At 48.6% G+C, this 17,614-nt stretch overlaps 1 protein-coding gene and 1 long non-coding RNA gene across 2 annotated transcripts in view; one reads left to right on the top strand and one right to left on the bottom strand.

The window, feature by feature from the left end:
• ZNF423 (zinc finger protein 423) overlaps positions 1-1,842 on the bottom strand; it is a 234,598-nt gene extending 232,756 nt beyond the window's left edge. Inside the window, exon 1 of the mRNA XM_064459426.1 lies at positions 1,444-1,842. Coding sequence (XP_064315496.1) covers positions 1,444-1,483 — 40 coding nt within the window. The 5' untranslated portion in view covers positions 1,484-1,842. The remainder of the gene's footprint in view (positions 1-1,443) is intronic.
• A 12-nt stretch (positions 1,843-1,854) lies between these two features.
• On the top strand, positions 1,855-8,114 carry LOC135314777 (uncharacterized). The gene is made up of 4 exons (XR_010374264.1): positions 1,855-2,313; positions 3,189-3,334; positions 4,589-4,817; positions 5,395-8,114. It is a non-coding gene; the product is annotated as an uncharacterized LOC135314777 (long non-coding RNA).
• Positions 8,115-17,614: the final 9,500 nt, after the last annotated feature.

Here is a 17,614-nt window from a genome sequence, read left to right as displayed (position 1 = left end):
GCCTGGCCACTAAACGCGATCCCCTCATCTGAGGGAAGTCATGACCGGAGGCCTGTGCCACTGCTCTCAAACTGCAATCCGTTTTAGTTTCAAACAATGTATTTCAGAGCATCACCTAGAAATAGCTCTAGTTCTGCTCTTCTGCCCACAGGCAGTAGCATTCATCTACCAATTACTGAAGTAGCTCCTTTAGCAGAGATTGTCTGAGATTGCAGAGGGTCACAATGCCAGGCTGCAAACCTGCCCCACAGCACAATGCTAGAAGGTACTGTTAGGGCGGGGCGGGGAGAGGTTTTGTATAAAGATGAAGGAATGAGTTTACAAAAACTTCGAAAATATTTGAAGCATGTACGATTTACTTTGCAATAATCTGTTAAAGAGTGGACATTTCACAACTAATATAAAATGGCCCTGGATGGGATTTCAATTCATTCTTTAGCTGGTCGATTAACTGCGTGCTAATTTTGTCCTCCCACAAGTTATTTAATTACGAATACTTTAGACTCTTTGGTTTATCTTTTGGGCATGCTAAGTTATGATCCTTTTGTGCTTCTACAACAAAGCCCCCAGACCACTGAGTTTGCGACTTCTGCTTTGTGAAGAGGACAATAAAGCTATACCCGACATCAGCTAACCTCGTCGTGGCTGGGAGCGAAAGGCTTCTGAAATCACGCCTTCCAATTTTGCACCAATTCACTTAACTCAGAAAGCTGGCAAGGCGTGCAATACGGCGCGGGACTGGTCCCGGCCCTCCCTTTACGTTTCGCCAGCAGCTGTTTTCTTATGGAGCTAAACGGGAGGTTTTATACACCCCTTCGCTGTGGATGGTGAAGAAAATGCGAAGATTATATTTAACCTTTATTAATGCCGCTCTTACTAAATTTAGCTGTTGTTTCTTCAAGCCTAAGCAAGTTTTCAGCCCTTACAATCAAGCCTGTTTTAATTCTCCCCTTCTTTCAACACCCTTACGCGCATTGGACAGCGGGAGGAAACGGTCGGCGCTACTATTCCCAATCATAAAGAAACATTAATTTTAAGTTAACCAGCTAGAACACGCGTGTGCTCCGTTCCTCCCTTCCCCAGCCCACCGACGCGCCACCGCGAAAACTTTCCTCCTTCCCCGCTTCAACGATGCTACCCGGCTTCTTTCATCAATTATCGCGACACGTGTCGCCAGCGAATCTCGGCCGGCACCGCGGTACCCACACGCACCCCCGGAATGGACGGCGGGCGGGTTGCCCACGCATTCGCCCCGCGTGGGTAGCCCGCCCGCCGTCCGTTCCGGGGCGGGGGGGTGCTTCGCCACCACCGGCCCGTACCGGGGGGGGGGGGGGGGGTGTGGAATTTGCAATCCCCGCCAAGCCGGGACCCGGCCCTGATTGGCCGCGTCGCGGCGGCTGCCCGGGCCCGGGAGGCGGCGGGGGCCGGCGGAGGATGCCTTACCTTTCACCGAGCGGGGCTTGGCTTGCTTCCTTCTGGACATGTCCGGGCGGCGTGGCTCGTCCTCCTCTTCCTCGTCTTCCTCCCGTCCCTGCCTTTCCTTCCTCTCCCTGCTTTCTCTCCCCCCCCCCCCCCCCCCAAACTTTGCGAGGCGAAGCGGTAGCAGCAGCAGAGGGATCGATTATTTTATTTTCTCACTTCTTTTGCCTGTTGCAATGCGGCAAGTTCAACTCCTCTTCCCACCCCCTCGGGCACCCTCCCCCCGGGGAACAAAAATTTTTTAAAAAATAAAATTACAGTCGCAATTTTCCTTTTTTTTTTTTCCTTCCTCCCCTTGGATGTGCAAATACTACCGACGGAAAGCGAGCCTGGCCCGCGCCCCCACCCGCTTTTTTGTTCTCTTTAAAGTTTGCAGGCGCCCTGCGGCTCCCAGTCCGGCTCGCACTTTCGGAATAATAATTAAAAAAAAAAGAACAGAGCCCTGCGCGGGGTCCCTGGGTTTGGGGTGGGGGAGGGCGCGCGGAGAGAATTAAGTGTCTAAACCCACGCCGAGCCCCGGCCCCGGCGATCCGGGGGTCCGACCTTGTTGCGATTCTCCTAAACCCTCCGCCAGCCGCGCTCGGCCCCCTCCCTCCCGCTCTGTCCGCTCGCCCCCGGGTGCCTCTCCCTTCCTCGTCCCCGCCGCTGGCCGGGGAGGGCGACGAGTCCTTTTTTATGCGGGCGGCGGGGGCCGAGGGGCGGCCGCCCCGTCCCCCCGGCGCGGTGCGGCCGGCCGCGCGCGGCGCGGAGCTGGGCGGGCGGGCGGGTGGGCTCCCCGCGGCCGGCCGCGCTCGCCGCCGCCTTCCCCTGCACGCACGCACTTCGCGGAACAAGGTAAGTGCTTCTTTGCATCGATGCCGGGGCCGCTAGCTGCCTCCATGGGTTATTCGCTGGAAGCTGGCACCGCTCCTGCCTTCATTGCTGCCGCTGCTGCCCTGGGTTTTTATTTTCTTTAGCTCTCGCCAGCCTCCCTCTCTTTTCTTTGTCCTGGCTCCTTTTCCTCCTCCTGATCTTGCTGCTGGGGCTGCAGTGCAGACACACATAATAAAGCCAGGCTTGGCTGGAAATGTAGCTGAGTCCCAGCAGGAGGATGTGAGGAGTGGAGTCCCGGCGGGGGAGCGCTCTGATCCCGTAGGGAGCCCCGCGCAGCCTGCGCCGATCAGACGGAGAGAGAGCCAACAGCACCGAGCCATGGACGGCCCGGGAAATACAGCGGCCTCCCGCAAAACGCGGACTCGCCGCCGCGGACCGAACTCCGAACTCGCCGCCGCCGCGCGGAACGGCGCGGAACGGCCACCCGGCCCCCGCCCCGGCGGAGCCTCCACGGCCGGTCCCGCAGCTGCTTTTGATCCGCGTCGGGGGTGGGCGGTGAAACCTCCCCCGAACGCGAACGGCTCAGCGGCCGCGGGGAAAGCTGGGGGAGGTTATCCCACCTTCCTTCTGCTGCTCGGCTGCTACTGGAGGGCTGGAAGGGAAGATTTATTTACTCTGCCTTTCCCAACGGGTTAAATTTAGCAGGAGCCAGAGTCGCTGCACCCATCTGCTGGGAAGGTTTCTTCTAGAAAAATCCTAAGTGCTTTAAACTTGTTATCCCACGGAGCACTCTGTGCCAAGTTATGAATAAAATCGCTCAAAATAAATGCTCGATGAGTTTCCTCTCCCACTTAGACTGGGCTTGTTTGTTTTGAGCAGTCTTTACTGCCTTGCAGGACCAGGGCACTGCCGATGCTGTGCATACCGCACCCTGACCAGTGTGCAAGGGGCTGCATCTCCACGTGTCCTCTCCCCAGCACGTGATGTGCCCGTGCCATCATGAGAGTCCAGGCAATCGTACATCCAGGTGTCAAAAGAGAAGGTGTGTCTCACGGAAGGAATTGGGGAGGGGTTTATTTGCAGATACTGTGAAAATAGCCCTGGCAGAAGTATCCCCATCTGGCCACCCAGGCCAGGCCCCCGGGCAGCAGGAAGGGTGCTTAGGCTCGGATCAGAGGGATGCAGGGGGCTTGTGTGAAGGCACTGCTTCCCTACTAATGATCTTCACCTGGAAAACATCATCCTCTTTTTTATTCCCCACACCAAAAGAAACCCAAACAACTCAGGAATGAGTTTGTCGTTTGATCAAGTGAATTCAGCACAGAACTCTGAAAATTTTTCTTAACGCAGCATTGCATCTGAATGAAAGTTTAGTGGTGATTTTGTGGTTTCTTAGGGTTTGACAAAGTACTGGGTTTATTAATGTCATAATAAAGGTTTACAGTTTCGTCCTACTGAATGGCTCCAGATTACCACCATAGACTGGACATACAGTAAAAAATGTTTCATGTAACACCGCTATAATCAAGACAAAGTTTCACTACATGACCGTGTTAAATATCAAACTGGGGGTTCAGAAAGGCTAACCTGGGACAAAGACGGATTGTTAAAGAGCCTGTGGCCCCAATTCTGATCCCAGTAAAAAATGGGGATAGCTCTAGTCAACGGAGATTTACTGTTACAAAAACCAATGTGATACCAGTTTCTATAAAGACCTAAGCAGGGCTGACAAGGAAAAAAATTGTTGTGATATTGATCCAACCAGGATCGTTGGTAAATTTGGTCAGCATGACCCTAGCTTCATATCCGTTCAGCATCAGAGTCAGATCAGGAACTGAATTACTTCTGTACCCTCGCTATTGGAGAGGCTTAATCCCCAGGCTATCAAATTGTTTCTGTTCTCTCACTGGCCCAATGAATATTTAATTATTCTTACAAAGCAGAACAGCTTCAGCAGGACAGATTCTCATCCCAGAATGTGCCTGTGGTCGGGCACTCTCAGAGGATTTCAGAGACCCAAATTCAAATCCCCATGCAATCAGGCAAAGAGGGGATTTCAACCTCAGTTTTTACACATTCCACTTGGCAATTAATTCCCAAGCCTTGTTGCCACCCTAAGCCCCTTTGCCATCTAGCCCTCTGCCCCCACATTTTCTATTCTTCTTTAAAAAAATTATTTTAAATGCCACAATTTAAATGAACCATTTCTACACCTTTCACACCCTTTTTTCAATTCACTAAGAATTCTATAAATTTTAATTTTAAATTATTTCTTTTTTGCCTTTTCTCTTGCTAGAGGACCAATGAGAAGGTTTATTTGCAAGCCCCTACCTGGTTTAGAGCAGCTGCTGGCAAGGTGCGAAGCCCTGGTCTGAGCATCCCAAACCCCTCCCATGAAAATGGTTGAAGTTCACTCTCACAGCTGTTGTCAAAGCAGGAGCACCCTTGAAAACATTGCTTTCCATGCTGGCATCTGTTGAAAAATACCCGGTTTATAGCTGGAGATACAGAAAGCGGGACTGCAGGTTTGACATAAAAAAAATGAAACACATACATAAATCTCTCCTTAAATGTAGAGCACACATATATAATTATTAATTCATCCCTCTCTCTTATCTTCAAACCCAGCAATACACTGATTTCCTCCAGGCCCTGCTCTATAAGTACATCTCTGTTCCACAGAGTTTTTCAACATGTGCCTAAATGCTTTGCTGCTCTATTGTCACAACACATCGTTTGTGTATCTCCTGCAGATATATGTACAGGGAGTTTATGTGGTTCCCCTTGCCTCTGGTCCCACAGCCACTCTTGAGCAAAGAAAGCCCTGTAACCCTGCCAAGCCCCCCAGAGAAATGCAGAGTTCACCCATCCAGGCTCTCTTGCCAACAACAGAACTGAAACTCACATTGTCATTTAAATACATACATTCCAAGAGCGCTAATAACAAGGGAAGACTTCACAGGCTTTATTGAAATATTTAAGGCAAATGACACCAGCCTGTATGCTAATTTAATAAAAATACATTTAATAATTTCATTATGGTAATTTAAGAATGCAACAAAAATACATTTTGAAGCTATTATCAATCTTGTTTCCTCACAGATGCCTTTCTTTTGTATTCTGGGGAATTTTAATAGAAGTGCAAAGCTGAGAGCGCCAAAGTGCAGAGCTGTTCTCTCCGGGAGAGAACCAAGAGCCCTCCTGCAGCTCCAGATTATGTCTGTGCCTCATCAGGTTGCTGGGACAATTTGGATGCCGAATTCTCTGCTTGGAACCCCTTTTGGGGATGTCACTGTCCTATATCATACGTGACACAGCTCCTATACTATACACAATGCAGCTGCTGGTGAGAGGAAAACAGCACTGAGATGCAGTGGAGACCCCTGAGCTCAGCATGGCTTGTCTGAAGATGGGATTTGCCGGTGGAGGCAACAGACAGCTTCACAGCATCTGCCACCTCCTCCATCAAATTTCCTATCCAAGGCCTTTGAGGCTGACACAGAGGCACCAAGTCCCAATGGGGGGGGAACATGGTGGGCCTTGCCCCTCTGCTTGATGCCACGCTCCTCCTCAAAGACACCAGTGCTTGTATGAAAATGCTTTTTCATGGAGGGGAAAATTGATACATGTGCTCGCTTTTCATGCCACCTAACTTGAGATTATGATTTCGTTTTGCGCTGCTCTCTTCTCTCACCTGCATGCACAGTGAATGCAATTTTTAAAGTTTGATGATATTTTCAGGAAGATACTACCCACAGCAATACTAACAATGAGCTCTTTTCTCTTTGGAAAGTGGTTACACCATCCCACTATCCCAGGATATTCTTCGATCCACACCGGACAGACAGCATCCAAAATATTAGCACTTTGGCTTGAGTTTTCCCCAAACGATTATGTTTAAAGCGGAGAGCTGGCACAGACAATGTTATCTCAGGTAGCTGCACCCTGGCAGCATTATAGGAAACCAATGGTTAGGCCTTACTATGGGAAATGCATGCAGCATTAGAGCCTCTCTATAATGTATAGATTTATCGGCATGCAACACTGAGAGCAAACCCCTATACATTTCTATAGAGAGACATAGTTATTTTGAAAGTGTTTCAGAATCAGTTTGAAATTACAAGTTACATTAAAATAGCACAGTCATGTAAGGCAAAAATAAAAACTTCATGACAGCTAGGATGTTCAACGAGGACTGAGGGAGTTAGGCACCCAATGGACCAAGCCTGCTTTGAGAAATCCAGCCTCAGTAAGGTTTTAAACTTTCTGAAGTCAAAAAGAGGAATACCTTCAACACATACAAGGACTGATCTGGTGGATACCAAATGACCACGCAGGACAGGGAAGATCACCGTAACTGTGGAGCAGCCAGTAACAGAATCAACCTTAAAGAATATATCATACTCATAGACCTAATTAAGAGACGCCACATAATATCTAAAAGAAACATGGCAAAATGCTAATCCCCTGGGAAAAGCTGTACAGCACATTTCATCAGAGGGTTTACAGGCAGCTAAAAAGACCACACAAAATGGGAATAAACCCATGCCACTGAGACCTGGTGCCCACAGCAACTCTACTCTCGCCAGCCCTCCATGCGGCAGGAACCAGTCTGGCTGAGGTTTGACAGAGTTGGGTGAACACCTGAGCTCTCTGGATCTGCAAAGGAATACAGGCACATACAGGAAACTATTAAAGGACTGGATTATTTCTTAAAAAGAGAGAATGTTTCCAAAGCACACAGCACAAAGCACTCATTCAGCAGAGAGTCAAATGTCACAGTGGATACAGCTGCAAGACAGTGTCGCTCTTTATCTACAGTAAAATATGTCAAAAAGGGAACACAAAGGCATCGTCGGGATAAACACAGGACTGGAGCACACAAAGGCAGGCGGCATCCACAGTGCATCAGACAACCTGAATAAAAGCCCCGACTACAATACCAGCTCAGTTTCTATAGTGTTGAGTTAATGCCTCGGACACTTTACATAAATAAATAACTGGCATCCCACATTTCAGTCATAAGAGAGGACTGACATAGCCTGAAATTCGGGCTACAGAGCAGCAGAAACCAGAGGCACTCTGGAGGGCGGATGTGCACAGAAAAGAAAGGCTTCACATGAAGAGCCGTTGGAGTGTCTGTGGGCAGGATCCAGCCAGAGCACCTGAGTTTACACTTCGGGAAGTTACAGTGAAAAGGAATTGAGATGTTATCCAAGAGCACTGAAAAACAAAGGGAAAGTTTCACTGTGAAACACTTTTACTATGCGCAGGATTATAAACCTGTTCCAACTGCATGGCATGCATGCCATGTGCACTAGCATTAGCATTCATACATCTCTAATAAGCATGGTGATTTTAAATTCCTTTTCACTTGTATACAGCGCTTGCTTCAATCAATCATTTTCCTTGTGTTAAAAAAGACATACAATAGTCTGAAATCAAGGCAGAGTAAATGGTGTAGTTAGTGACACTTTTTGAAAAATACTATCATACACTGGAGCTGAATTTAGCTCAAATATCACAAAATACCCATCTGTAGAAGAATCACACACACACCCCTGCACAGTTACAGGAAAACAATCATTACTGATAACAGTGCTTAAGATACAGACCATGAAATACCTTACAAATACAAGCAGGTATTTTTCCCTTTCCATAGTTCACTGAGCAAAGTACTCATTTTGGCCTCTGTTCCAACTAGATGCTGCAGGAAACGGTGTGGGAGTCAGGCAGAGGATCTGCACTTCATGACAAAACTGCTTTTAGCAAGAATTTTTCAGGCTCTGCATCCGCCTTTTGAATATTCCCATAAAGATAACTTACAGCATTATAATGTTACTTAATAACTTAAAATGTTTAGTATAAGAAAGTATCACGTTTCCATATTTTTAACACAGTTCAGAGAAAGTATCTCTCTATGATTGACTTATTCTGGGTTCCTTTTGTCCCGGCTGGACATGGGTCTGTACCACTTCTTAAAGGACATAAGGAATAAAAAACACATTCTCAATTTGAATTAGTTAAAAGCGGGTGAAGCCCTGGTGTACACAAGGTGCTCGATGGCTCTGGGGTTGAGCTGCCCGGTGGACATAGGTTAGGGTCTCGCTCCAGCTGCTGGCTTCGACACAAGTCCCTGGCCCTCACCCGCTCTCGACATCAACTCAGACCCGCTGAGCTCCGACAAGGCTTTTCTGCAATGAGGACGGGTCACAGCATCTTTTTCCCCATGAGAGCAGTTCACTGTGCCCACTGAGACTCCTTCTTACCAGGATTGCAATCAAAGAGCTCATTCACTTTCTGGGGCTTTGTTACTTGCGTGGAAGCTGTCCTTGTACTCAACAGGCATCTTCACTGCTGTCTGACCAGCAGCTGTGGTGGAAAACACGATACATAATTTTATTTACAACTCTGCCTACATTGCTGACTAGAATAATGTTGAGATACGGAGACAGAAAGTTAGCTAAAATGGCAAGGGCAGAGCACGAAGGGTGGAGAGGTTGGAGGAGAGGAGAGGCACAGCCGTGAGGGCAGCACCAGGAACTCAGCAAGGGGCTTCAGGGCAAACCATGCCAGCAGCCTCCAGGGCTGTTCATCCTCCACCAGTACAAAGCCTTTTAAGCGCACTCTTTAAGCTGAATGCTGTGTACTTTTACATAACTGAAGGAGAAAAAATACCCCATTACCAGATAATTAGCACTTGGACTCAGAGTACTTATTTAAGGTATTATGGACCCTCCTCCAACATTAGGAGTGATTTATGTGCCCCATATTATCAGGCATCCTTGTTTCTTTTTATGATTATAAATATCTGTGGCATGTATCTGTGTAATGTTTATGAGATGTTCAGAATTAAACTCTGGAGACAGAAGATTTCTCTTTATCCAGAGAAAAGGGCTAGCAACGTTAATAACAGTGGGTACACCACCTTTCCTTACACGTTGTAGTCAAGAAGTCCCATTCACACTAGACCGAGAACATCTCTCCAAGTGCAACGCGGACTTCCAAAGCTGTTAAACCTGGTCCCAGCAGGGTGTTAGGAAGTGCTGGGAGGCCTCGGGGCAAATTCACCCCGGGAACTGGACCTGGCAGCACCCACACCATGGAAACCATATCAAAGACTTCCAAACATGAAGCAGTCAGCGGCAATCTGGACCGGCCTCCTAACAGCAGCCAATGAGCAACCCGTCCCCAGGGTCTAGGCTCTTACAAGCATTTTACATGGGCAAGCACAGCTTGTCTAAAAATTCCTATATTTCCCAAGGCTTCCACTCCACTGGTATATTCCCAGTAAAATAACAGGGAGAAGAGACCTTTACCCACCTGTTTCCTCATAAACCAAACAAAAATAGTAATCCTTGACCACATTTCCAATCCTGATGGCATTAGTCTGTCATCTACTACTACTGCTGCTTCTTAAAAAAGCATGCACCAAGTAGAGATCCTTACCCTTTGCAACAAAACCTTCTCACCCGTGAGATTGTCTCTACGATGAAAATCATCACCGACAGCTTTAGCACCCAGTGGCATGAGACTGGTGCTCTCAATTGCAGTATGATGTGTCCCAGCTCAGCTCGGTCCCTGCCCAACATCCCCGTCTCAGGGGAGCAGCAGTGTCCCCTCTGCCTCTACAACCCCAGAGCTGCTCACAGGTCCAGGAAAGCAGACTCCAAACAGCAGCTTTTTGTTAAACCAAGAGACTTGAGGACAGGCAGCCAAGCTGCTGCTGTCACCTCCTCTTCCAGCTCCTTCCCACTGCATCAAAGAAAATAAAACTGAAACACAAATCAAGTCCTATTCTACAAAATTAATAGTTTCCACTTGCTTCTTTTCTGTCTGCTTTCACTCTGTAATTATCCAAAAAGACACAGCGTACTGTGAGGTGCTATTGATTAACAAACCCCAAAGCTGCACTGACAGATCTCCAGGCAGTTTTGAAAGTGGCATTTTAAAGTAAGTTTGTTCTTTCATATTGAGATATTTATGGTCCCCCCTCTGAATAGGTGTGATAATGTGAATGAGCTTGTCGTGGGGAGCAGGTTGCAGTGTGAGAACATGTAGTTTTTATTCTTGTGAAAAACTTCTATAGAAATTAATAGAAAATTATCTCCTCACTATTGAATAATGTGGGATGATGACAAAAAAACAGGGAAAATATCTCATTCTCTATCAAATTCAGAAAGATTTGTCAAGTAGTTTCTACAGAATCTGCCCAGGTTTTTACAGCTCTCTCAGTTTCATCTCTCCACAGGGTTTTGGAAGGGTCACAGAGTATTTCCCTATTATCAGCCCTGCTGCTGTCCTGTTTAAATCCTAAATGATTGGCAGTGTTTGTTCTCTCTTACTAGGACTCCTTTCTTTCTTAGACAGAAAGGAATAAGCCTTATCAGCAATAAGGCTTACAGTCAGCTGGGTAAAATAGGAGAGGCCAGAGGATATTATGAAAGCTGTGTTTGTTTACATTTATTTCTAGTTGTTTGTTTGTTTGTTTGTTTTTAATCCTAAACTACATTTTTAAAGGCAGCAGTGCAAGTTCTTAAAATACATATAACAATGCCACTTTAAAAATTGCCCTGCTGTTTGTTCATTTTATTTGGTTATCTTGCTACGCTGACCAATGTTATTGTTGTGTCCCCCAACCAGGCACTGAACACTCAGGGCCCCAGCACATGGCATTTCCCAGAGGCAGGCAGAAACATCCAAGAGAGCTACAAAAAACTCCTACACCTGAAGTCCATGCACTTCTCTGGGTAACCACTGCTGCTGTCTTGGGGTGAGCCTGTGCCATCAGTCTCCTGGGGATTACTGTGTGGTTCTGGGCTTTCTTGGGTCAGCTCTGCCATGGGGGTCTTTGCTGTGTCCCGGTGTGGCACAGCACAGCATGGTACAGCAGCACAGAGGCAGCTGGAACACCACCACACTGCTGCCCAGGGTGGTGGGTGCAGCAAGGCAGTGGTGGGCTGTAGTGCTGAGCACCTGTGCCTGCAGCTCCCAGGTGAAAACCGAGCCCAAAGTGGCCATCGGCTCATGAGCCATATCCACTCATAGAACAGCGTGAGTGACCTCCTAGCATGTCTTCTCAAGCGGGGAAAAAATGCATTCCCATGAAGACATGCCGTGGGAAAGGAGCCCGGTGCTTTTCTGAGGCTGTAGTTCTGGTGTCGTGCCCAGCCCCCGGGCAGCAGCTCGAGGGGCTCATCACCAGCACAGCCAGGGATGTGGGGGCCACGGTGGGAGCTGCCGGACGGGCCATGAATTCCTGCCTGCGGCCGGCCGGGCGGGGCATAGCAACGGGAGCCGGAGGAGGAACATGAAGCAGTGGGAGCCGCGAGAAAGCAAGCGGAGCCGCGGGGCGAGGCGGGGGCACGGGCGGGGGGACAGAGGAAGGGGGCAAGCAGAGGAGGCAGGGGCGGCAAGGCTGGGGGTGCGCAGTGCCAGCAGCACAGGCTCTCCTGCTGTCGGCTGGGAATGGACAGCCCCTCTGAAATTAGTTTTATGCCATCTTAACTCACTGATTTGTGTACCGCTTTGATTTCTGCCAGCCAGCGCCTGGGCTCAGTCCCCTCAGAGCAACCCACAGCCGCTTCCAAGCACAAAAGAGGTTTGGGTTCAAGCAGCACACATGCCTGCTGCGTTTAGGAAACACTAATGTTACCAATGCATTCCCAAGGAAAGCAGCCAAAACCAAGAGCATGTGATGGTGCTGGCGGCCGTGAGTGCCAGCCCGGCACCCGCCACCAGCCCTGGCCCCACGAGGGGCTTCGCCTTTGCTTTGTGTGCAGGGCAGCTGCAGGGGCCATACACTCGGGCTGAGCCGGCCAAATGTGGCCCCCAGAGAGCCAGCATCGCACATGCACGCTCGCTGCTGCCAGCCCCACAGCGGGAGTCAGGCTGCCTACTACTCTCCCCACTGAATCCCACCACTCCTAGCCTGAGACACAGATTAACCCTACACCCCCACCCCCCCTCCCCCATTTTTGGGCTGCCAGTCTTTCACAATCCCACTTTCTTGGCCAAGGATTTGTAACAGCAACACTCCCAGGTACAGACTGTGGGGGCTGCAGAACTGCTCCCTATGCACACTGATTTCTTTGGAAGCGCTGTGGCACAGGGGTAGCTTCTCTGCTTGGTGCAGCCATTACTATTTTGCACCAGGTCCAGCTCCCAAGATGAACTAGCCGCTGCTGGGGACAGTCATTGCTCTGTCACTAGATTTTTTATCAGAAAATATGGTTTATTGCATGTGAGTGTTGTTCCTCTGAATGAAGAAAATGTTAATCAGACTGCAGAGAAGACAAAATAGCTGTACAGATACATTAAATATCTAGTAACTATGTGATAAATAATTAATAAAGTTAATCTACTTGACCATACCCTGCTCAAGTCATACTCTTACAACCAATCAATAGTAATAAGACATAACATCTGTACAAGGCTTCACTTTCTCCAAGTGACGTGTGATCATTAATAACCAACAGCTAAGTACTCCCAGTACTGCACAGGCCAGCAGAAGCTTCAGGAAGTTTTGATTACATCAATGATTCTGCTTTTAGTCTGTGACATGCTACTGAAGTGCCCTGGCATATCTAGCAGGCACTTTGGCTGGGGTTTCCCAATAAGTTAGGGAAGCTAATTGCCAAGCTCCTGTTGACTTTCAGTGGCAACAAATTTCCAGTGAATTCAGGCCTTTCCAAAACCTCAGCCTTCATATTTTGGAAGCTACACTTACATAGCACTAGGTTTTTAATTCTTTCCTAATTTTAGCCATGAACATGGTCCTCTCCTATATAAGAGGGCTGCTGGTTTAGGAACTGCAGAAGATTGCTTAGTTGGATAAAGCTCACAAAACCATCACTACTATTTCTGTTTCAGCATTAGCGGACTACTGCACCTGAAAGAGATCTTGTCTCAAGGCTACCACAGGGCTGTGAGTCATTTCAGATGCTAGCAACAACCGTCCTACTTTCCTCAGGAGTTAAATTAAAATAGTTCCTGACACAGCAGTTTGTTTCTCCTCCAGCAATTTGGAGACAGAGATTTGCCCCCTGCAAGGTAAGCCATGGCATGTGGGGCCAGCACTCCTCCCAGGCCACTCACCTTGCTTCCCTGGGTGGGCACGCACACGGGGGCAGGAGCACCAGCCCCTTGGAGGCAGCGACCAAGCTAAAACCAAAACAATGAGTTTTCCTGCAGACCACCTTCTTCCAGCTGGTCCAGGCTGCCCACAGGCTTTCAGTGGGGTCAGCTGCACCCACTGGCTGCTGCCTCAGGCACTACCTTGGCAGGAGGAAAAAGATGGATTGTCCCTCTGAGGGTCCCTGGCACCAGCCCTGGGATGGTCATGGAGTCTGCCTGTGGGTTTTGTCCACCTACTCTCTGTTTTAGGGGAGCCACACACCCCATCCAGCACCACCACCCTGTCATGGTGCTCCTGTCCCAGTCATGGTTGGGGAGGTCACCTTTTGGGGGCATTTTTAGTAGTTTCCTGCCCAATGACCACAGGACTGCAGGCAGCCTAGCTGGATGGGAACAGGTTGACTGCTCCTAAACCCCAGGCTGTTGCCCTGCTGACAGGCCCATCCTTCCCCTCTGCAGTTAGCTCCAACAGTGAGCAGGCCCACAGTATAGCCGTACGGGCACTCAGGTGCATGCCCCGCTGCAGCCCATCCTGGCTCACATGGCTCATATGGTGCAGATGGCCATCCAGCACCAAGTGCTAGAGCCACGCTGGGGTGGCTGAACTAAAGAGCCGCAGGAAGAAGAACATAAGAGCTTTGTAGAAATATGTATTTTCACATCAGAGTTCTTTGTATACACAAAAAACTCCACCCTGTTGTCCTAGGAGAAAAAAAAATTGTGGGCATTTCAGACCTACCTATTTTATTAATGCAAACTACCAGATTCAACACGTGAGCCAGCCTGAAAAACAACAGGCTGGGAAGAAGGAATGTATCCACGGTAGGCACTTGGAAGGCCTGTCAGCCACTTCTCCCTTAGCTGGGGATCAGAAAGAGAGGTAGGCGAGCAATAGCAATGCAAAACAAAGATGCCTGTAATTTGGAGTGGGTTTTGCCAACTCAGCCTGGGGCTGTACTGTACCTGCCTTCTAATTACTGGCCAAATGACATGAGCATTCCTGGGCAAAACAGTAATGGCAAGCATGTTTTGGACATGGAAGATATTCATGGCAACTGCTGCCTATACTTGCACACCTGAGTGTGTACGCTCAAAACATGGTTGCACATGCCCCGGCCAGACCTGGCTGCCCAACTACGGCCTTTACATGGCCGGTTGCTAACTGTCCTGTACGGCGTTGGTGTGAAATAATAATAGTCCAATGTACAATTTCAGGAGATTTCAAACAGTTTCAGGATAACCACATTTCAGAAAATGTCTGTAAAATGAACTCTCAAGAAAAGACACGTGAAAACTTTAAACCCCAACTCATTAAATATTCACAGTAATTTATTTGCTCAGCTCTAATCAGCATCCAAAGAGGGCTGATAAACGCTGCTTACAAGCAGTTCAGACAGCAGGATGGGTCAAAGTAAAAAAGAAAGTGAAATCCCAGGGTATCAGCAGTCAGTACAGGGAATTAGTTGTCCAACAACAGGAAAACAAAGGCTGGGATAAAAGGCTTTCCCAGATAAATATAACTGGCTCATTCTGACAGCTCACTCTTGGAGGTGCAGACACCGAAAGTCTCCCAGAAAGAACCACACCTCTGTGTGCTCTCCCCAGGCACACACAGCAAGAAGGCATCTGTCTGCCCTTGCAGGGTGTTCTCCTCCATACCCCATCTGAAGAAGCTGGGTGCATTTGAAGTCCCTGCCTCTCTAATGCTGTCAGAAGTTGGTACAGATATGCACACGTGGAAGAAGGCTGCAGAGTCCTGTTTCACTACAAAACCATGCTGCAAAACCCTCTATTTTTAGTTAGTAGAAAATATGCCTATACAGACAGGGCACAGAGGACCAGAGCAATACTGGCAGAGATGGGAGCTGGAGCAGAGACAGAAGTTAGGCTCTGGAGTCGACAGAAGCATGACTGGGTTTTCAGTGAATATTCGGCAGTGCTGCAGGACTTGGCCTCTGTGTCCATGTGAAGTGCAGTTACCTCTAAAAACTGCATTTGAGCATATGCCACAAGGAAAACAACCCTCTTGAATCATTCTGACTCAGTTTCACCACTAAGCAAATGGAGCTGATAATCCATGCATCTCTCTGGGGAACACTCCATGACTCAGGCTGTATTTGGGTCATAAGAGATTTCAAAGGTCCTTTGAGCAAAAGCACTAAAGTGCTGCAAAATATGACAGGCACTGGTAGTCAGCAACTACCAGTAAGGCATGCCAGAACTATGAGACTCTTCTAATCTTTCCTCCCCAGCTGATTCTGTCAGCCCTGCTCTTCCTTGAACTCTTCCCTGCTCTTGGCATTTTTTTTGTACATGATGGGATGCCCAGACCCATCATGCTGTGACCCCGATGAGATCCCAACACATCCAGGTGGTCTCAGAGGGGTGCGAGCCACGGCCCCACTGGCACCCCCTTCTCCCAGCACATGCGGGCTGTGATGATGAGCTGTGTGTCCCTCAGGAGCCCAAGATCTCACATCAGGAAGGAAAAAAAAAATCTGAAAATTATGGAAGAGGCATGGACACCATCAGAAACGAAGCCATGGAAATTGCTGGCAGAGTTAGTTACTAAATATTTTAAGACCAAATAAACCTGATGTTTTAGAGGGCTCTGGTCCATTATTTTTGTTCAAATTATATATGCATCCTCCAATACATACTTCTGCAGCCATAAACACAAAACATGAGAAGGACAGAAAAAGAAAAAACCGTGCTGAACAAGGGAGTTACATACTGTAGGAATGCAGGAGCCTGTGATCTGCGTTATTTCTTTGCTTACGGCCACCTAGCAACAGCGCATAGGTTAATCCTCCACAGACTGAACAGACAGCATCAGCCAACAGGAAAACAAAATATCTCTGCTCAAAAAAAGCATCAGAACAAGAATTACCCATTTGCAAGAGGGTTGTAGGAACAGGCAGCAACAAATATGAAAGAGGTATACATGATACTCCTGCAAAAGGAAGATTTCCCTGTAAATAGTGTTATTGTCCACCTCGTTATTAAAAATACAAAAAGAGCTTTACAGCATTTACAGAAAACCTCTGCGGAAGCTGCAGGAGCCCTGCTCCACAGGGAGCTGGGGGATTGAGCTGGACTGTGGTCAAGGCTGGTTGCTGTCTTAGAGAGCGCCTTTAAATGATAGTGTCCTCTAAAACAATAAATAAACCTTTAAGCTGTAACCCAGAGGTTAGCAGCACCTGCAAGGGCAGGTTCAGGTCTCTGAGCATCTCTTGGACATTAAAACATACCATCGCCTTCTTAAAACCATTGTTTCCAGTGGCTCAGGCTCCTCTTTGCAGCTCTGCCAGGCGCCCCTACACCAGGACATTCTGCTAAAGGGGCCTAGAAATACAGAATTAACTCATCAGGAGATCCCCACCATGCTGGGGCTGACCCGCACAGCTGCTGTGCCCTGGAGAAGACATCCTGTGGGGGTTGTCGGCCCCAGTATCTGCTGCGTCCACAGAGCCTGCGCTTCGGCAGCACAAAGGGTGTCCCTGGCAAAGCTACAGCCCAGAAGCTGTGCTCTCCCCCCCAGCATTGTCCCTGTCTGCACTGCCCCTCCCACTCCACCCAAGGGGTAGCCACCAGGGATGGGGTTTTGGAGGAAAATGTGGTGGGAGGCCACTGCTCCTCGCCAGCTTGCTGCTGCTGCCTTCCTTGCCACCCCAAGCTGAGTGTCACCAGCTGCTTACCAGTGCCAGCACAGCCAGCACTGTCCCCGGGTAAGCTTCTGACCCAGTTTTTCTGAGGGGTCTTTGTGGCACGGCACACCTTCCTGTGCTCACTAAGGGACGGCAGCCAATGTCGTGCTGTGCATACCTCCCTGTCTGGCATGTGATTTATTAAGGGGTTTATTGTTGCTCCTTTTCTCCTGTTCGCCAACAGATGGTAGCAGCACTGCTGCTGTCATGCCTGGCCAGGAGCTGCTCGCAGGATGGGATGACTTCTGCTGTGTAAGTTTTCCTACCTGATGAAAAGTCATTCTTGTCCATCCCCTTGCACCTCACTAGCTGCGCTTCCAGAGCCAGCCTAGAGAGCAAAGCAAGTATCTCCCAGGACAGCATATTCTTAATTCAAGGCTCAAGGGAGGAACATGGGCAGCTGATGGTGTTGCAGCTCTGTTCACTGAGGCTGGTAAATCAAAACACGTTCAAGTACACCAGTGATTCCTGGGCTGTAT

Source organism: Phalacrocorax carbo, chromosome 8 (assembly GCF_963921805.1).
Source record: "Phalacrocorax carbo chromosome 8, bPhaCar2.1, whole genome shotgun sequence".
Lineage (NCBI taxonomy): Eukaryota > Metazoa > Chordata > Aves > Suliformes > Phalacrocoracidae > Phalacrocorax > Phalacrocorax carbo.
Note: the sequence above shows the minus strand (reverse complement) of the source record. Positions and strands in the feature narration are given on the sequence as shown.